At 46.0% G+C, this 20,602-nt stretch overlaps 1 protein-coding gene across 14 annotated transcripts in view; it reads left to right on the forward strand.

Annotated features, from left to right (window-relative positions):
- VPS13D (vacuolar protein sorting 13 homolog D) overlaps positions 1-20,602 on the forward strand; it is a 119,058-nt gene that overhangs the window by 42,154 nt on the left and 56,302 nt on the right. For 11 of the 14 annotated variants that reach the window (XM_083752351.1, XM_083752352.1, XM_083752356.1 and 8 more), the window contains 17 exons: positions 775-984; positions 2,024-2,289; positions 3,476-3,609; positions 4,214-4,369; positions 5,595-5,829; positions 6,603-6,677; positions 7,829-8,035; positions 9,039-9,128; positions 9,789-9,929; positions 10,200-10,322; positions 11,479-11,553; positions 13,161-13,266; positions 13,917-14,069; positions 14,664-14,799; positions 17,941-17,988; positions 18,736-18,886; positions 19,956-20,166. In XM_083752351.1, the coding sequence (XP_083608477.1) occupies positions 775-984; positions 2,024-2,289; positions 3,476-3,609; positions 4,214-4,369; positions 5,595-5,829; positions 6,603-6,677; positions 7,829-8,035; positions 9,039-9,128; positions 9,789-9,929; positions 10,200-10,322; positions 11,479-11,553; positions 13,161-13,266; positions 13,917-14,069; positions 14,664-14,799; positions 17,941-17,988; positions 18,736-18,886; positions 19,956-20,166 (2,517 nt within the window). The remainder of the gene's footprint in view (positions 1-774; positions 985-2,023; positions 2,290-3,475; positions 3,610-4,213; positions 4,370-5,594; positions 5,830-6,602; positions 6,678-7,828; positions 8,036-9,038; positions 9,129-9,788; positions 9,930-10,199; positions 10,323-11,478; positions 11,554-13,160; positions 13,267-13,916; positions 14,070-14,663; positions 14,800-17,940; positions 17,989-18,735; positions 18,887-19,955; positions 20,167-20,602) is intronic. The other 3 variants (XM_083752348.1, XM_083752347.1, XM_083752346.1) reach the window with 1 other exon arrangement.

A 20,602-nucleotide genomic window follows, 5' to 3' on the forward strand; every position in this document is an offset into this window, starting at 1 on the left:
CGCCAAAAGGAAACTCCTCCTAAACCAGCAAGATTGTAAAGCAGGGCAAGTACAATTTAGAAGGGAATGTAACAATTTGCAATAGTGTCCATTCCAGTGTTATCAGTCCTTCACAGCTCTTAACCCTGCAGCACGTTTTGTGGCCGATGCGTCCTAGTGCTGTCACAAGGCTCTGCCCATCCTGTTTGGCTACAGCAAAACTTAAGGCAAAGCCATAATTCCTTGTTTTCATTTCCTTTTGTTAGCCAGATTGAGGCTGGCTCAGAAAATCCGGTGCCAGGGTGATCTCTGCTTACAGTAGGGAATCAGCAGCTCTGTGTGACTTAGATCTGGAGTTGCCAGGGACCTTCTGCATGCAAAGCAGTCACCCTACCATCAAATTACAACCTTTCTCCTTACCCTCCTACACTTAGCTAGGTAATAATAGCTCAGGAAGTTTCCTCACACCAACTCAAACTATTGACCCATCTAGCTTGTTGTTTTCCATACTGACCGTGTTCCAGCTCTCCATTTCCTTGTACTTAATTTTCCCACCAGCCACAACAGGTTGCATCCAATGCTAGACCCATTGAAATGAACAGCGAGCACTCATTTTGGTCCATTAATTTCAGTGGGTCTGCTCGTGAGTAAAACTCAGTTGGACACAACCCATTTCTTCTGGGGGAAGTGGAGTGCTACAACATGCAAATATGAGCAGAATATTTGGCAACTGTTTGTAAGCATTTTGTGAGGTGCTTTGTTTTGTTTGGTCTCCCTTGCTTCAAATTCCTTTAGGTTTGACTTTAAGAAGTCCAAATTGCTCTTTGAGGGTTTCTCAAACCAAACCAAATCCATCAACTTGGTTTCACATTCCATGATGGCATTTGACACGCGGTACACAGGGCAGAAGATGGCTTCGGGAATGCCAAACGTATTCAACTGTATCTTCCAGTCATCGAAGAACAGCAGTACTCAAGGAGCAATACAGATTGAGCTGCATTACAGGTAGGAGGAGCCCGAGATCACCATGCCACTGAGACCAAGATAGATGAGACAGACAGCCCAGTATTGGCTCAGGTGGAACAGGTGGCCTTCAGCTTGGTTTTCAGCCTGCAGGCTAAGGGTCACTGAGGACTTGAGCCTCTGTGTCAAGGCCACCTTTTCAGGCAAGATTTCATGGTCTCTACGGCATCACTTGGTCCATTAACATTTATAATTTAGAACATAAGAAGACCCCTGCTGGATCAGTCCAAAAGCCCATCACAGTCCAACATTCTGTTCTGAAGGTGGCGAATCAGGTGCCTTTGGGGAGCCAACAAGGGGGCTTGAAATGAAACTACTCTGACTGGATATTGGAGCACAGCTGGCAGCTAAAGAACCGATGCCAAGCTGCTGAGCTGTTTCAAGTACCGTATATACTCGAGTATAAGCCGACCTGAATATAAGCCGAGGCACCTGATTTTAGGACAAAAAACTGAGAAAACTTATTGACTCGAGTATAAGCCGGTTCACCACACCACAAACCTGGTGGTGGCGGCAGCGGAGGAGGAAGAATAAGCAGCCCGAAGGGGCTGCTTTTGGGCTGCTTGCTCCTCCGCCGCCGCCATGGGCAAAGGCAGAAGAGGAGGAAGGTGGGGCTTCCTTTTGGGCTGCTCGTTCCTCTGCCACCACTTCTGCCACTCGCAAGAGCAGGCATAGGAGCCCGGTTGGGAGAGGCATAGCACAGCAGCCTGAAAGCTGAGAGGCGGGTGGCGGTGGAGGGACGAGTGGCGAGAAAGGGCTCCTCCCTCTGCTGCCGCCTGCCTCACTCAAGTATAAGCCGTGGGTCGGCTTATATTCGAGTACATACGGTATATCCTTTTGAACCAGCGATTTCACAGCATCGATACTAGAAAAAAAGATGGATCTCAACCGTCATGTAATCAGCTTTGTTTGCTTAATACTCCCCCAAAATAATTTCAAAATGATGGATGCTCAAAAGTGGACAGTTGGGGTTGATAGAAGGTGCATAAACTTATTCATTGCTCACCTCTCTCCCCACTAGATCTACCAAGGATTCCTCCTGCTTCACAGTTGTTCTGAACAACCTCCGCGTGTTTCTCATCTTTGATTGGCTAGTGCTTGTCCACGACTTCCTGCAGACGCCCAGCGACACCAAAAAGGAGTCCAGCGCCACTCCTTCCCGACAACGCAATTACAGCAGTGAAGCTGCTGTTGTTCCCAAAGCAGTGAAGTGTGGGATAGTTACAAAGCGTTCTTCCCTTCAGGTCTCTGCCGAAAAGCAGTTGGAGGTCAAGGTAAATGTGACAGGTAAGGCAAGAACTCGGGAGGCTGGGAAGGGAAGGGCTGGGGGAAGTCAGAGGTCAAGGCTTTGCCATGGCAGCAACCCATGCTTCTATCCACATTATTTGTGCATCATTCTGTCATACAGTGGGGGGTGAGAGTGGGAGAGATGAAGCCCAGGGATAGAGCATCTACCTTACACATAGAAGGCCCCAATCTCTGGCATTTCCAGGTGGAGTTGGGAGAGTTTCCTGCCTGAAAACCCAGAGGACCACTGCCAGTCAGTGTGGACAATGCTGAGCTAGATTATACTGTCTCAGTATCAGGCACAGTTTCCTATGTTCCTGTTGCCGTCATGAACACAGAACTCAGTTTGCAGGTGGAACACCTGCAGTTTCAGACCTGAACCATTACAGTAGGGATGACTCGGGTTCAGCCTGGATAGACCTGCTTGGCAGGGTGAGGAGGGAACAGCCAGTCTGTGTTAACCCTGATTTTTCTCCCGCTTATCTGCCCATACCACACCCCATTCTAGAGTTTGCCACTATGGTTAGGGACAGTAGCTCTCGGGAGTTCTGTGTCGACACCCAGCATTCTGCGAAGTGTTGAATGTGGCTGCAAAGATGAACAGAAATCATGAGCCAAGTGTGTTATTTGGCCATTGCTGAAAATTAGCTACCTTTCTGTGATGCTTGATGGAGAGTCCCATGCATCAGAAATTTTAAAAAGCTGTTATTTACCTTAAATTTCTCATTTTGTGACATCTGACTTTCCACACTAAGCTGGAGAGAGAATGTTGACAGTACAGTGGTGCTCCGCAAGACGAACGCCTCGCAAGACGAAAAACCTGCTAGACGAAAGGGTTTTCCGTTTTGGAGGCGCTTCGCAAAACGAATTCCCCTATGGGGTTGCTTCGCAAGACAAAAAAAATCTTGCATCCCCCCGCGGTTTTTTTCTGCTTTTTTCGCCCTTTTCTTAAGCCGCTAAGCCGCTTATCAGCTGTTCCGCTGATAAGCCGCTTAACAGCTGATCGCTGGAAGCCGCTTGACAGCTGTAGCGCTAATCCGCTAAGCTGTCAATGGGCTTGCTTCGCAAGACGAAAAAACCGCTAGACGAAGAGAATCACGGAACGAATTCTTTTCGTCTAGCGAGGCACCACTGTATCCAAAACCCATTAACCAACAGTAGAAATGCTTGTCACGTTTCCCTTCAGATACTGAATTTGTGGTGGTCGAAGACATGTCCTGTGTGGATACCAATGCAATTATTCTGAAGGGGACCACGGTTCTCACATACAAACCCAAACTAGTGGATCGCCCTTTCTCAGGCAGTTTGTCTGGCATTGAGGTAAGAGTGCATCTCTCCTGCTGCCTGATGCAATTCTAGCAGGTGATGATGTTATTTTTTGGGGGTGGAGGAAGCTTGCCTGTCATCCTAATGCAGGGGTTCCCAAACTCTGGTCCGCAGGGGTTCCCAAATTGTGGTCAGGTGGTCCGCAGCATGTCAGCATTAAATATCCATATAGATCTTCAATTGTATTTTGTTGCTTCTTGCATTTCTTATATTGTATTTTATTGCACTGCAACTTAAACCCTATGGAGTGTGAATTGTAATGCTATGAAAGACAAAAAATTAAAGAAGCGATAAAAGCACAATTAAAAATCAGACAGCATCTAGGGCAGCACATCAAAATTTCTACAGCAGGCAAGAAAAAGAATGAAGCTGTCTCCTAAAGTGTATCATAAGAGCTTTAAATAATCTAATAGGGTAGAATCCAGCAGATGCATAAAAGCTGTATCTCACCATAACTTGGACCAGCCTTCGAAAATCCACTGCCTTGCCCCCCCCCCCCCGCAGCATATTTTGGGTATCACAAGGTGTGGGGAGGGAGAAAATTGTGTTGGCGGAGGACCACAAACATAGTGCTTGATCTCTGTTCCGTGTCACCTAGGTTTTTTCATGCCGACTGGGAAATGAGCAGGAAACGGCACTCTCCATCATCGACCCTGTACTAATTCAAGTTGAACTTGTGGGGAACTCTTCATATCCAAGCGGCTCAGGATTGTTGGATGCCTTCAACAGTGAAGACTTCCCGCCTGTTTTAGAGGTAAGGCTCTAAATCAGCCTGTGGTGGCTGGGGTTGATGGAAATTGCCTCCCCAAACATCTGGATGGGGGCAGGCTTCTCTAAATGACCGTGTTCAGCATTCTCAAATATACGTGCAAGCTACCCTGCAAAGGGTGTTGTAATTGCTTTCCTTGGAAGTGTCATAATAACATGTAAAACGACTGAGTGAGTTGGGTGTTGGTTGTGTTAAGTTTAGCCTGGAGAAGGGAATTCTGAGAAGTGATATGAGAGCCATCTTCAAATATCTGAAGGGCTGTCACTTAAAAGATGGAGCAAGCTTGTTTTTTGCTGCTCCAGAGGGTAGGTCCCGAACCAGTGGATTCAAATAGCAAGGAAGGAGATTCCGACTAAACATTAGAAGGACTTTCTGACAGCAAGAACAGCTTGACAGTGGAACGGGCTGCCTTGAAAGCTGGTGGGCTTTCCTTCCTTGGAGATTTTTAAGGAGAGGTTGGATGGCCATCTGTAAGGGATTATTCAGCTGCGATTCCTGAATCGCAGCCAGTTGGACTACCGGTAGATGACAGCTGCAGTCCCCTCCAACTCTACAATTCTATGAAACCTTACTTTAAACAAAAATAAGCTATATAGCTGCTTGTACAGATGTGCCTTTTTGGAACAAAGATGTGTCCTAGGACACCGGGGGGGGGGGGGGATATTGTACTTCTTGGAACAAGGGGTTGGATTCAGACAGCAGTAAACAGATCCTAATCCGAAATTTATATGTGACTTTTTTGCCAATTTACTTCGCTTCACAGGGCAGATATTTTCCCCATTTTCTTCCTTGGTATAAATGGATTATTTCAACACTGGGATGGGGATCCTGTGGTCTCCTAGGGGTTGCTCATTTCATCCCTGACCATTTGTCATGCTGAATGGGGCTTCTGGAGTTGCAGCCCAACAACATCTGGAGTGCTACATCTGGAGTCCCCATTTCTGCTTTAAACTCCATCATTTGATAGAAAGTTCATGGCTCCAGTTCTGAGAGATTTGTAACATTTAACACCTGTCTTTGTGTTTTAGATTCTGATTTAATTTTAAACCAGGTTGTTTTAAAAGAGAAACATAGAGTTTTTTGGGTTTTTTAATGGTTTAATTAACAGGGTCAAGTAATTTTTTTGCTTTTGTTTTTAGTCCACTTCTATATTCTGTAGACATTCCCACTTGCTAATTTCTCTTTGCCGCTGTTTCTAATTTTTATTTAGATTCAGTTACAAGCATTGGATATCAGGCTGTCTTACAATGATGTCCAGCTGTTTCTGGCCATTGCAAAATCCATTCCTGGTCAGACCAGCAACGCTGTGCCAGACCCGGCTGCTGCTTCAGATGCCAGGGCCACAGCTTCTCCTTCTCCTGCTGCTTCCTCTTGGGTAAATGAGATCCCAGGACTGGTGTCAGAAACCATAGAAACGTACAAGCACACTTTGGATCCCGTTCTTGGTATGAATGCATTTTTTTAAGCTAAACTTGTGTTACTTTCGCCTTAAGTCATCCATTGCTGAGGTCATTCATAAGATTTAGCATGACATATGTGGGTAGTTTGATTAATTCGTTTAACTAAAATATACAAATGAAAATAATAAATGATACAATAAAAAGGAGATTGTCTGAATGTGATCACAATCGTATCGCTTGCTTATCTGCCTCCCCGCAAAAAAATCCTTTATTAATTACATTTTTCAATGCTTGGTACAGATATGACATCCAGTGTCATATACTCTCATATTTCTTGCCTTTCAGTGAGCAAACATACCAGGAAGTCCATCCATGTTGTCATCTAAACCAGGAAACCATGGTTAACAGCTTGGGAATAATTTCCTGCTTAATAACCACAGATTCCTGGTTCAGCTGACACAGGAATGGAAGACTTCCTGATTTGCTTGCCTGCTTGCAGCCAAAAAGCGCATTCCTATCTTAACTTAAGCAAAGATGGCAATCGGAACTCAGCCAGTATGACAGCTTATATATTATATAAGTTGGGATGTGGCTTCATAATGACAGCAGTATATCTACAGTCTTACTCTGGTTGACTTGTCCCCAACCTTGCTAATTGTGTTAACTGTTTATGCTACACTGATAATACTACTTTTCTTGAAAATAGAATTGTTCCTTGTGTTTTGCAAATGACCGCTTCCGTAAAATATTTTGGAGGGGAAACAGCAGGAAGTGAATATGTGTTCAGGCCTTAATAGCAACTTACTATTTAATTGCAGAGTTGCAGCTGGCCCGACTGCAGGAACTGGGGTTTAGCCTAGATGACTGCCGCAAAGCTCTATTGGTATGCCAAGGTATGGTTATTTTTGTGTGACTTGCAGATGTTATAAAATCATCCTTATAATAGTTTTCCGCACCAAAACAGGAGTGCATTCCACCCTTTGCAGGTGGACAATATTGTTGGTCCACAACTTTTTCCCCCTCATCTCTCCCCCTCCCCTGACCCTCAGTGCCATAACATTGATTGTCCTTACCCCGTTTTTGTGAAGATGTGATTTTCAACTAGAGGGGTGGACCTGCTACCAGGCCATGGCCTGATCTTAGAAGGCCTGCAGCAGCACTACCACCATACAAAAGTGCACTTTTGTGTTAAAGGTTGGAATAAGTTGAAGACTACCAATATAAATCGTTCTTATCAGTTTATTATTATGTATTATTACTTATTGAATTGATATACCGCCCTATACCCAGAGGTCTATAACCTTCCTCCTAGACCATCCAAATAAATTAAACAGTCAGGATGGCAATAAAGCTGCTTTGGTGGGGAAAGAGGTATGGCCCTTCTTGGCAAGGGGTTTTTGGCTGCTCAAAGCATGATTTTATTCCTTCTGGCTACGTATATAGGCATGGAGGGAGTTTCTTTGGCCTTGGGTGTGCTTAAGGGATAGTAAAGGAAATGTGTTTCCAATTAGATTGATAGATAATATTAACCTGGTGGCACTTTGAAGGCTTCTGTTTTTATTTTATTTTTAGCTCAACCCAGGCGCTGTGGGTTAAACCACACAGCCTAGGACTTGCCGATCAGAAGGTCGGCAGTTCGAATCCCCGCGATGGGGTGAGCTCCCGTTGCTCGGTCCCTGCTCCTGCCAACCTAGCAGTTTGAAAGCACATCAAAGTGCAAGTAGATAAATACCTTCCTCTGGCGGGAAGGTAAACGGCGTTTCCGTGTGCTGCTCTGGTTTGCCAGAAGCGGCTTAGTCATGCTGGCCAAATGACGCGGAAGCTGTACGCCGGCTCCCTCGGCCAATAAAGCGAGATGAGCGTCACAACCCCAGAGTCGGCCACGACTGGATCTAATGGTCAGGGGTCCCTTTACCTTTACCTAATGTTTTCAGGTACAAAGGGACAAGCCTGCATTATTGGGACAGAAGCAGTTTTCTTTTGACATCCTTCCTGCTTTGCATTGCTTAGTAAGTGTCTGATTGTTTGCTTGTTGTGCACTCAGGTCAGCTGAAGAAAGCAGCAAGTTGGTTGTTCAAGAACGCCGAGCCTTTGAAGTGTGCACCGTTGGATTCCAGCCACCGTGATATCCAGGGCCCCATGGCTCTGCGCTTAATCTCTGGAGTAGAAATTAAAGCAGACAGCATCTGCATTTGCTTTATCGACGACTGCATGGACTGTGATGTTCCCTTAGCCGAGCTAACCTTTTCACGTAAATATTCCCACTTTATTTGCAGCCGTTGCTGCAGAGTTTCCTGGTTGTCACATGGCTTGCATTTCAGTTCATTGAGGCTGGGGAATCTTGGAGTGATGAGGGCATTTTAAGGTTCTTGGAAATCCATCCTGTAATCTCTTCTCTTGGGAAGTTAGCCACATAAGCTTCAGTCAACGCTCAATGCTGGTCAGGGTATGTAGAATTGCAAGTTTGTAAGAACCTGAGGATCAGCCCTTGTACAGCAAGGTGGGCTTTTGGAATAATGCCTAGCATTAATCAGAATTTACCCAGCATCTTCCTCCATTAACAGGGAAAGAAAAGCATGCCCCGGGTGTTAAGTGCCTTTAAGAGGAAGAGTGAGTTTAGGAAGGCAACACCTGAGACTTCAAGCAGGGTTGCTGGGCTACATACCAGTCTCCACAAAACCAATGAATCCATCAGTCTCAACCCACTGTTAATATCAAGCAGGTCTGCCAGTAAAGCATTTTGAGTACTAGAGGAGAAAGAAAGGAGAGGTGGAGTCTCAAAAGAGCAAAAAACTGAAAAGGAGCAATTAATGGCCCAACGCATTTCTGAAGATACTCAAAGTTAATTAGGCTTGTTTGTTTACAGTTCATGGGTATAGGACACAATGCTGTACCTCTAAGTACTCCAAGGAAGAATATCTTGGAAACGTGATGCCATTTAATTTGCCTTTGTTTTGCACCTTTGAGAGCCCCCCTCTTCTCCTCCCACTTGGGATCCAGCTTTTGTTACAACTACTTCTGATGCTTCATTGTGGTTTAAAAAGAAAAAAAGTGACAAGGGTGTGTGTGTATGTGTCGTTTTGTGTGGGTTAAATGCGTACCTGGATAGAGTCCTTTAGAGCACTCTCTCACAAAGTGATGAACTAAAAAATGTTTGTTAACTATGGACTGAGGCTGGGAGGGGATATGATTTATTTATTTTTAAATGGTTGAAAAGTTGCTCATCAATTTTTGTATAAATGGTTTAATTTCAGACCTGAATTTTCTCCAGCATCTAAGAGCCAGCCCTGAAGGTTATGCGAATTTTACACTCTCGGGAGATTACTATAACCGCGAGCTTTCGGGTAAGAAGGGTGGGGGAGCTTTGTGACCAAATGTGGCTCTTCAAGCCCCTCTGTCTGGCCCTCAGGGTTTTCCTGTGGCGGTCGTCACCTACTGACCCTGCTTGCGCGTTTTTGTCTGGCTGGAATATGTCCTTGGACTCCGATAACGCCTCTTGTTTGCCTGGATGGAGGGCAGAGAGGTGTGTGTAGCCTACTGTGCAGAGATAATATTTACATTCATTGCTCAATACGTTTTGACTCTGGCCTCATCCACCACTGCCATTGTGGCCCCCTGGAAAGTCGCACAAAAGGAAACATGACTCTCAGGCTAAAAAGGGTTTGCCACCCTTGAGGATAAGTGTTTGTGTATTCCCAGCATTTGGCACTCAGAAAGATGCTGCTTTAGCCACCATGGCTAGCAGCCATTTACCTGAGTTCACTGTACATCTGACAATACTCATTTTTAAAAAAGAAAAAAAGACCTGTTTCTGTTTTTATGCTACCTGAGAAGCAGGTAGTTAGACTGGGGTACTTTTGCTTGCATTTGAAGCTGCAGTTACTCCAATAAAGCATAATAACATAAAACACACTGCAGCATGTGTGAAACTGGTATGACTGGCATTCAAAATCCGTGTTTTAACCCACCGTGATGATTGGTCTGTTTTCCTCTGTTTCTCCCAGGCTGGGAGCCTTTTATTGAGCCCTGGCCATGCTCTGTGTCCTGGCAGCAGCAGTTAGCCAGCCGCCTCCACCCTTCCCGGTTGAAGCTGGAAGTGAAAGCAAAGCATCGTTTGGACATCAACATAACTACTGTGTTAATCGGTATGTCAGGCCTGTGGAGTAGTAAACCCACTGAATTTAACCAGCCTAAGTTAGTCTTGCCCATCAATTTCAGTGGGTCTGTTATCAGTAGGACTAGCATTGGCTGCAACCCTTGGCTTTGTTTGCATCTTTCTCTAGGCCTAATTTTTTTGGGGGAAAGGAACTCTGCAGGCACCAGAGAAGTCATTGGTTGTGCAATTTTTTAAGCTTCAATCTGACCTGTGCTATATTTTCTTTTCCTTCTTCTTCTGTTTCTCTGTCTGTCTCTAGAGCAGTATGCCAGCACCAAGCAATCATGGATGGCAGATTATTGCAAGCAGGAGAAGGAAGTAGAGGAAGTTGAATCTGAAGACTGGATGGGCTCTTCAGTTGACCCTCCATCCTTCGGACAAGGTATGACTTTTACTCCATTACAGTGGGCTTTTTTTTTTTTTAGCTTGTGATTGCACATGCTGCACTGTAGCTATAGAATGAGACTGTCATAATATTGCTCTTAGTAGAATGCTTAGGGCACTGCCTTTAGAGTTCTCCCCACTCTGCTTTATTCCTCTCCGATAATTTGCTGTTGGCAATTCGGCTTCAAACTGAGCGCTTGTTACCGCCTGTCTGTAACTTCTATGTGCATAATACTCTATTACACAAAAGGTCTGTTGGTAGTGTAACCAGGCCACGGAGCCCTTTTCTGGCTCACTTTATTTCATGTTTACACCCTACTCTCAGTGGACATCCACACCAACACCCTTTCAGCCTCCTGCGTGGCCTCAAGCCCAACTTCCCAATGTTTGTCCCAAGCTCCTACCTGCACTGCCAACCAGTCCCAATCTCTTAACCAGGATCCTGGCTCTTGCATGACCTTCCTTCCCACTCTCCTAGTTGTTTGGGCACAAGCCCCACTCAGATTGAGAAGACTGTGAATGGGCGCTGAAGCAACTTCTAAACACTAGATCTGCCCGTCCTCACTCCTTTGCCTCGGGACTGCTTCCCAGTCAGATGCCTCTGGTCTTACATCCCACGTGGTATTAACAACTCTGAGAGAGAGTGACTGAGATGGTAGGAGCGTCCTTGATACCCAAGGGGAAATACTGCATTGTGGCCTCTGTTAAAACCTTTGATCTCTGTCTTTTAAAAAGAAATAAATGATTTCTTCGATACAAAACCCTGAAAATAAAACGACGATATCAAGCTTTCTTTTGCACCTACTTTCCCCCAGTATCACTATATTTTTGTTGTGGTATTTCACACCCCCATTGGCCTGGTTCACATGCAGCGCTAAACCATGGTTTAATTTGATTGTCCAAAGCTGGCCTAGCATCTTAACCATGGCTTATTAACCACAGGTCAGCCACACCCATGATGGTTCATTTTTCATGGTTTACATTAACCATGGCTTGGTGTTGCATGTAAACCAGCTCAAAGACAGGGGCTCTTTCTCTGGCCGTGTGGTACCCTTTCTGCTCATAACCTTCCCTCCTTTGGGTATGTGCAACAATCTTGCCTGTATATCTGCATTTTCCCCTTCCTTGCTAATGTTGTCTTTCCTGTCTGCCAGGCCTTCCTCTTGTCTACCTTAGAACTAGGAGTACAGCCAGTCTGACTAACCTAGAGCACCAGATGTATGCTAGAGGTACTGTATTGCAAAGTTGAGATGCTTTGCTCTTTCCCAGAAATGTCTTGTATAGCAGATAGTTGTTGCTTCTGTGTCACTTGTCAAAAGGAGCCAATGCGATCTGTTAAATTGCTTGCGGTGTTGCATAATTAAATCCTACTGGACATTGGGATATGTGTTGATCAAACTCAAATATGAACATTGTTTTTATCAAAGCTGGCCAGGCTTTATTGAGCTCCTGTGGAAACGCCCAGTTGGGTTTCTCACGTCCTTCTCTTCAAATGGTGTAAATAAATCAAAAACTAAGCATCCACTTACTGGAAATGCCATTTCTGGTGAACTTACTTCACACGTTGGTGTGTTAGGGGTAAAATTAAGGTTGCTGTGGAATCCAGGGCCTGAGAAGAAAGGTGCAGTCCTTGAGTTCCCAGCAGTTTCTCCTAGTGTGTAGGCTCAGTAGATGTTTCAGTCAGATTCCCTCTGGACAGACAGTTGTCCGGGGTGAGCTCCCATTGCTCAGTCCCTGCTCCTGCCCACCTAGCAGTTCGAAAGCACGTCAAAGTGCAAGTAGATAAATAGGTACCGCTCCGGGGGGAAGGTAAACGGCGTGTCTGTGCGCTGCTCTGGTTCACCAGAAGCGGCTAAGTCATGCTGGCCACATGACCCGGAAGCTTTCTGCGGACAAACGCCGGCTCCCTTGGCCAATAAAGCGAGATGAGCGCCGCAACCCCAAAGTCGGTCACGACTGGACCTAATGGTCAGGGGTCCCTTTACCTTTTAAATGAACATTCATGGCCTTTCCCAGCAAAAATTCACAGACTTACAAACTTAGAAACAAAGTAAGGGAAAGTTTATGAGTGAAGGACCACCCTGTATGTATTGGTCCTAAAGTTGAGCTCTGCTTTCATACCTTTTAATCTCGCCGCTAATGGCTATTCATTTCTCATCTTATAACTATTAGTATCTGTGCAAAACCTAACAATACGTTTGTTTAATGATTGGGTAAACTTTAAAAGGCTAAAAATCCTTAAGACATGAAAACACTGTTTTGATTCTATCTTAACTTCTGAGCTATAGCTCTCTGATGTCTCTGCAGAAAGTTCTCTTAAAGCTAACTCTGCACCTATACCTCCTCTATCACAAAAATGCAAACTCACAAAATATTCTTAAGTAAATTTCCACTCAGGCTTCCCAAACTAATATATAACAACTCAAAGGCTGGCCCCATTTTGAGTGAAATGGGGTTTGTATCCTACCTTTTTCACTAGCTGCCCTCCCCCCCCCCCTCTTTACCCAAGCAAAAAAGAAAAAAAACATCATTCTCCCCCGCATGGTGTTGTGCAGCAGGCAAGGATGCCAGGCTTCTCCTTAACTAGAAGCAATGCAGAACACACTATTTGCAGTGTTTCAGGCAAATGAACAATCTAATCCAGCTCACTGGGAATTATTTGGAGAGGGTGATCTCTAGCCCAGTATTTGAAAATTTGGGAGAAGGCTGTATTCAGCTGGTCAAGCTAGGAACTCTGCCCGTAGCTGGAGCAGCGTCTGATCCCAGCAAGAGAAGAATAAGCCCTGCAGGTCAGTACCCATAGCTTCCTAACTTCTTTTCCCTCCTTCCCTCACAGCTGAAATGAAGACGCCAAAACGCAGGCAGCCTTTTGTGCCATTTGCCCTGCGAAATCACACGGGTTGCACTCTGTGGTTTGCCACTTTGACAACAACACCGACCCGGTAAGGAATTGGGGATGGGGAGGAGGTGAATGCAGAGCTTGATTTGGTTGGTTGGTTTGTTTTTAAAATGTTTTTATTAATGAATTCCACATAGCAAATTATCAAAACATATCATATTCATTATTTCCCCCCTTCCCCCCTTCAAACCCTCCCTCCCCCCCTCCGAGACTTCCCTCAGCTCCTCTCTCTGATTTCTCAGCACATATTATTCTCTGCATGTTGTAAAATTATACATATTCTTACACTATCTATCTACCATGTTAACGCCTATTAAATTTGTGTATGCTTATTCAAAACCTGCCAAGGAGTCCCAATTCACTTTGTTGCCTTTTAGATAAGTTGTAAAAAGCTCCCATTCTTCCTTAAAGTCCCGCAATTGGTATGTTGCTTTGGTTTGTTTTTAAAGTGTGTGCACACACACACTCCCCAAACCTAGAGGTTGGAAGGATTCATTTTCTGGAAGCAGACTGGCAGATTTGTTCGGAGAAATTCCCACCCCCACCCCGCCGCCCCAAATTGTTGTGTCATGAAAACACAAGGTGAAAGCAAGTTTATATGTTTGTCTGTGTAGGATAGACACTGAAGACTTTGAAGTTGGCAAAGCAAGGTCCACACAAAAACTGACAGTCTGGTATGACTTTTGCTTTTAGTGCTGCTCTCTCTCACAGCGGAAGCCCAGGAGTCATCCCGGAGGAAAACGGATCATTTCTGGATGGCACGCATAAAGTCAGCAAGTGGCGAGAAGTTCTTACTGGTGAAGAGGTTCCCTTTGCATTTGAAGCCAAAGGGAAACAGCGACACAGGTGAAACATACTGAAACCACATTGTGATTATCCACTTGCATTTTGATGCTTCAGCTCTTGGAGAAGGTAACCTTTAACTGGAATTTCTATGGCCCTTTAGTGGATCAACTGCAAGCTCCAGTGCACTGCATGCAGCAAGTTCCAGGATATGTTGCAGCAGCTCCCAGTAAGGCTGAGATCCCCTATCTGAAAGCCTGGAGAGCCATGGCTAAATGTGGACAAGGTGCAGGGAACTGTTGACCTTCCACATGTTGTTGGATTCCAGCTCCCATCATCCCCATCTAGCATAGCATAGCATAGGTCAGAGATAAAGAGAGTTGTTGTCCAGCAACATCTGGCAGGCCAGAGGTTCACTATCCCTGGTTGAGGCAGTCCAGAGGTTCGTAGATCAGTGGTCTGACTCTGTATAAGGCAGCTTCATATGACCCAATAGTGTTGTGCTAGTGAAATTCAACTGGTCCTTTAACCGGGAAGCATTTAGTTTTGCTGTCAAGAGATAATGCTCTTTTATTTTATTTTTTTGCAACAAGGTGAATCTGGAAACTCTTCACTGTTCCTTTGGTCTTAATGTTAATCTGCTTTATTTTAAAACAGGCACACACACGACCTAAGAATTCACCAGCTGCAAGTGAGAGTAAATGGCTGGGAACAAGTCAGTCCAGTGTCAGTAGACAAAGTAGGAATATTTTTCCGGTATGCAGCTCCTGATAAGAGCACATCTTCCTCTACTGTAAGTCCTGATGCTTCCTTCCTTCCTTCCTTCCTTCCTTCCTTCCTTCCTTCCTACCTTCCTACCTTCCTTCCTCCCCCCCCCCCCCATTTTAGTAATTGATGCTGTTTGGCTGTTCCCTTCCCTCAACTTCCTTTCCCCAGCTGTATCAAAGTAGGTCTGTGCATTGATAAAAGACTACCAAAAAAAGCAAGTGGAAAATAAGGCTGTCAATAGCCGCTAGTATGATTGAGTTTCTCCTTTGCCCCCATGGACAGATTCTGAATGCTAGCTGCTGGAAACTGCAGGAGGGGAGAGTTATCTTGTGCTCGAGTCCTGCTTACAGGTTTCCCATGGGCATCAGGCTGGCCACCATGAAAAGAGTATGCTGAACTAGATGACCCATTGGCCTAATCCAGCAGGCTCTTCTCATGTTCTTATGTGTATTAGAAAGGCATGTGCATGGGACGCGGGTGGCGCTGTGGTCTAAACCACTGAGCCTCTTGGGCTTGCTGATCAGAAGGTTGGCGGTTCGAATCCCCACAACAGGTTGAGCTCCAGTTGCTCTTTCCCAGCTCCTGCCAGCCTAGCAGTTCGAAAGCGCACCAGTGCAAGTAGATAAATAGGTACCGCTGCAGCGGGAAGGTAAACAGCGTTTCCGTGCACTCTGGATTCTGTCACGGTGTTCCGTTGCACCAGAAGTAGTTTAGTCATGCTAGCCACATGACCTGGAAAACTAACTGTGGACAAACGCTGGCTCCCTCAGCCTGAAAGTGAGATGATCTCTGCAACCCCCTAGTCACCTTTGACTGGACTTAACCGTCCAAGGGTCCTTTACCTTTTACCTTTACCTAGAAAGGCATGGCATACATTTGTAAGCTGCACAGAGATTTTACCACAGTCAAGCAGTGTATAATTGTTGCTGGATAATTAAATAGATTTTAAAAATATTACCGTATTTTTCACCCTATAGGACACACTTTTTCCCCTCCAAAAATGAAGGGGAAATGTGTGTGCGTCCTATGGGGCGAATGCAGGTTTTCGCTGCGCTCAGCACACCCCAGGCTTCGGGCTTCGTGCAGCTCTCTGCTAGCCGTAGGAGAGCTGCGCGAAGTTGCGCACCTCTCCCACGGCTTGCGGATAGCAGCCTGTTCTGGGGGCTGGGGGCGGGGGAAGCTCGGGCCTCCCCTGCCCCAGCCCCACACCTGGGGGAAAAATATTTTTCCCCCTTTATTTCCCCCCCCCAATAAACTAGGTACATCCTATGGGCCGGTGCGTCCTATGGGGCGAAAAATACGATTTATATACATGGACACTGTTTGTACAAGGTCCTCTCAAACTGCTACCAGCCTGTTTATCATCATAAGTGAGCCAATGTGCTCCAGGGACTTTGTTGTCCTCTGCAAAGATGACAACTGTGGCTAAAAGCCAGATGTCTGCCTTAAAACTGCACTGTTGTTGTTGGCTTCTGTCTGTCTCCAGATGCAATGTGTGGCATATCACTTGAGGGTAATTGTTCCGTTATCCTTTGAAGGAATATCTGACCGACATCTGTAGCCACTGCAGGGGACAAAGGAAGGGCAAAACATGGCTGAGAAACTTAGAACAGCTTTTCTCAAACTTGGCACCTTCCAGATGTTGTTGGACTCCACCATCCCTGAGCATTGGTCATGCTTGTTGGGGCTGGTGGGAGTTGGAGTCCAGCAACAGCTACAGGGGCACCAGGTTGAGAAAGATGGTCTAGAACCTTTGGGCTTAGACTTTGGGGACAAGTTTCCATCAGTGAAGTGGAATCAAAATGGGCTGTTAGCATAACTGGAGGTTTCTGGCTTTGGGAAACAGAGAGAGGGTGGCGTGAGCGTTTCACTAGCGATTCAAATATGAATTAAATCATTTACAGTGGTGCCTCGCAAGACGAAATTAATTCGTTCCGCAAGTCTTTTCGTCTTGCGTGTTTTTCGTCTTGCGAAGCACGGTTTCCCATAGGAATGCATTGAAAATCAATCAATGCGTTCCTATGGAAACCACCTTCAGACCAGGTCCGGGGACAATCTATCCCCCGACCTCTTCTGAAGGCCGGCGGGGGGCGAAAGTCTTTGCTTCCACCCCGCCTGCCTTCCCGGGACAGCGGAGACTTCTCCGCTGTCCCGGGCGATCTTAAAATGCTGGCAGGCGGTAGCGCTGCCGCCCACCAGCATTTTAAAATCGCCCCGGGACAGCGGATGACTTCTCTGCTGTCCCGGGGCGATTTTAAAGCCCCCGGGAAGGCAGGCGGGGGGGAGGAAAGACTTTCGCCCCCCGCCTGCCTTCAGAAGAGGTCCTGGACCTCTTCTGAAGGCCAGCGGGGGGCGAAAGTCTTTGCTCCCCCCGCCTGCCTTCAAAAGCCGTCCGGGATAGCGGAGAATCACAGCGCGTTTCTCCGCTCTCCCGGGAAGGCAGGCAGGGGTGAGCAAAGACTTTCATCCCCCGCCGGCCTTCAGAAGAGGTCCAGGACCTCTTCTGAAGGCCGGCGGGGGGCAAAAGTTTTTGCTCCCCCCTGTCTGCCTTCAAAAGCCGTCCGGGATAGCGGGAAGCGCTTCCTTGCTATCCCGGACCGCTTTTAAAATGCTGGCGGTGGGGAGCACCTTTCGGCCCCCGCCGGCCTTCCTGGACCTCTTCTGAAGGCCGGAGGGGGGGGGAAAGGCTTTGCTCCCCACCGCCAGCATTTAAAAGAGGTCCCCGGAGATTTCCCTATGGGCCTTCTTCTTGCGAAGCAAGCCCATAGGGAAAAGCGTCTAGCGAAGTGACGCAAAAACCGAAAAACCCTTTCGTCTTGTGGGTTTTTCGTCTTGCGAGGTATTCGTCTTGCGGGGCACCACTGTACTTGGAATTCTTGCCATTATATATCCATTACTTGGGATTTATTTTTGCAAACGTGAAAATGGCATGGGCAGTTACACTTTGCTGGAGGGATTATTCTCACTGTAGTTCTGACACCTTTCTGGCAATGGACATATTTCTTGAAAGGCGGAAGGAAAAAGACGCTCCCCTTTCATTTGCTAACCTCCCCAGCCCTTTCTACGGGTTGCTCTTTGTCTGCTGTCTATCAGAGAAATACCATCCTCTGTGAAGAGCTGGCAAGCTTCCTAATGGCTGTTTTTGGCTTTACTTTTTCTTTCCTAGGTTGGCAGCCCAATTAGCAGAACAAACATCATACATCCACATGTTTATGTGAGTAGCGAATTCTCCCTTGAGCTTTGTGGTATGTACGATATACATTAAGAGGGGCATTCTTCTGAGGCATTGGGATGAATCTCATTTCATTTGAGTATCAAAGTTGTTTGGCAAAGCAGATACAGAAGAAAGAGTCACAGCACCTGACATCGTGCTTAGAGTGGATATAGCAATGACTGCATTTCGCTTACCTCTTCACATCTTAGTTGTATTGTAGGTTTTCTCTCCCCTTTTGACACTTTTAATAACTGTTGGCATTAAAAATCTCTGGACATTCAAGCAGAACATTAATGGCCGCATCTATAAAAGGATGTTTAAGCAGGCAGGGGGAGGGGTGTGTGTGTGTGTGTAAAAGTGGCCATGGGTGCAAGACAATGTAAGGATTTTTTTAAAAAAAGAAAAAAGTAAATCCTTCAGAATTCCAACATGTATGCTTGGGTAAATAAAGCAGACATTTAAATCTAGCAGAAAATTAGTATTTTATATTTCTTATAGGCCTACGCCCCCACAAAACAATGTACAAACAAGAGCAAGGCAAAATATAATGCTCTAATAGCCGCATTAGCCAAACATAGGGCATTATTTCAGAAGCGGCTTTGTAACTCCCAAGCTAATTGTGATCTCAGTTTAATGCAGGATTGAAGAGGAAGGTTTTCAGGGCTCATATAAATGCTCATACAAGTCAATATGAAAGGAGTTCCAAAGGTCTTGGGACCCCCACTGATAAGCCCTGTATTTTTGCAGTTTTCTTCATTGCCTCCAGTCCGAGTAGTATTTGCAGTCACCATGGAAGGCAGCGCTCGGAAGGTAATAACTGTCCGTTCAGCCTTGATTGTGAAAAACAAACTGGAGACGCCTATGGAACTCAGGCTAGACAGCCCTTCAGCACCAGACAGTAAGTGTGTGTCTTCATTTTTTAAGGTCCTGCAGAACTGCAGTGTCTGAGGCAGGATGCTTTCCTTTTGTGGATTCTTAATATTACCAGTGGTGTAAGATAGCCATGCTTAAGGAATTCTTCTTTCAGCCCCCAATAGAGATCATTGGTAGAGCATCATCTGCTTTGCATGCAGAAGGTCCTACATTCAATCCCTGGCTTCTTTGGGTAGGAGTGAGGCTGTCCCCCGTCTGAAACCCTGGGAAGCTCCTATCACTCAAGCATGGATAGTACTGAGCCATTAACCTGACTCCGTGGAAGGCAGGTTCCTATTCCTGCTTACACCCCACATAGACACCTGAGTGCTGCAAGCCTGTGTACCTTGCAGTATGCTCCATTAAGTATAGTGGGACGTGCATGTGTAGAACTGCACTGTTGAAGACTTAACGTACTGTAGCTTCAGTCTTTGTGGGCCAAAAGCATGAACTGTAGCCTTCCATTCTCTCTCTCTCTCTCTCTCTCTCTCTCACACACACACACACACACACACACCGACATGCCCTTAGATAAAGACAGAAAAGCAAAGGGGGGTAGGAGGAATCTGAGATACTGTGATACAAATTGAGGCCAAAAGGCCCAGCAGTGTAAGAGAAAGGCGAGGCCCATGACAGTTCAGAGCAAAGGTTCTCCTTTGAAGGGTGAATGTAAAAAGAGCTCTGCTAAGTCAGGCCAAAGGCCCAGATAGTCCAGCATCCTGTCCTCACAGGCCAGATGCCATATGTTTCTGGAAAGCCTGCAAGCAGGACCTGAGGGCATCAGCCTTCTCCCCTTTGTGATTCCTTCAGCTAGTATTGAGAGGCATGCTAATTCTGACAGCAGAAGGGAGAGAGCATAGTCGCCGTGACCAGCAGCCATTGATAGGCTTCTCCTCCATGAATTTGTTTAATCCTCTTTTAAAGCCATCCAATCTGGCGGCCATCACTGCCTCTTGCAGGAGCAGATTGGTCATTTCAACCATGTGCTCTGCACTTTTGTCTGTCCTGAAACTGATGTATTGCAAGCAGATTTTGCATTTCTCATTTGGTTGCAGAGCCTGTAGTGCTGCCTTCGGTCATGCCGGGGGATTCCTTTGCTATTCCCCTGCATCTGACATCCTGGCGACTTCAGGCCAGGCCGAAGGGGATGGGAGTTTTCTTCTGCAAGTCTCCGATCCACTGGACAAATGTGCAGAAGACCTCGGAGGTCAGCAGCAGCAAACGAGAGTGCCATGCGATGGAGTCTGAAAACAGCCGTTTCTTCAGGTGACTTGGGTCTTGGGGAAACTGCACTGTTTGCTTCTCCTGTTCCTAATAGAAACAGTGTTGTATGCTGGCAGAGGCTATAGAGAAATGAAGAAAAGGAAGTATTTAGAAAACAACATGGCCGAGATGTTTTGTATTTGAGATCTGTCCATTTTGCTCCAAGGGTAGTGAAAAGAAACCATCACATGGGAGGGAGAAATATGGACAGGCTACCATTTGATGGCAGCTGAGTACCTGGCTGTGCTACCTAATTTGTGTCGTTAACCCTGCGACTTTTCTGCTTTTTTTACAAAAAGAAACACAGCATTGCGTAAAACAGCAAACCAAACAACACAATGAATAGAATTGTTGCTACAGGCAGCTTCTCCTAAAATGGGCTGCATTGACCTGCTGCCTGAAGTCCAGCCTTGAGCTTCTTTAGGAGAAGGAGTTCAAA

The sequence above is a fragment of the Podarcis gaigeae genome (assembly GCF_964106915.1).
Source record: "Podarcis gaigeae genome assembly, chromosome: 8".
In the NCBI taxonomy this organism is placed as follows: domain Eukaryota; kingdom Metazoa; phylum Chordata; class Lepidosauria; order Squamata; family Lacertidae; genus Podarcis; species Podarcis gaigeae.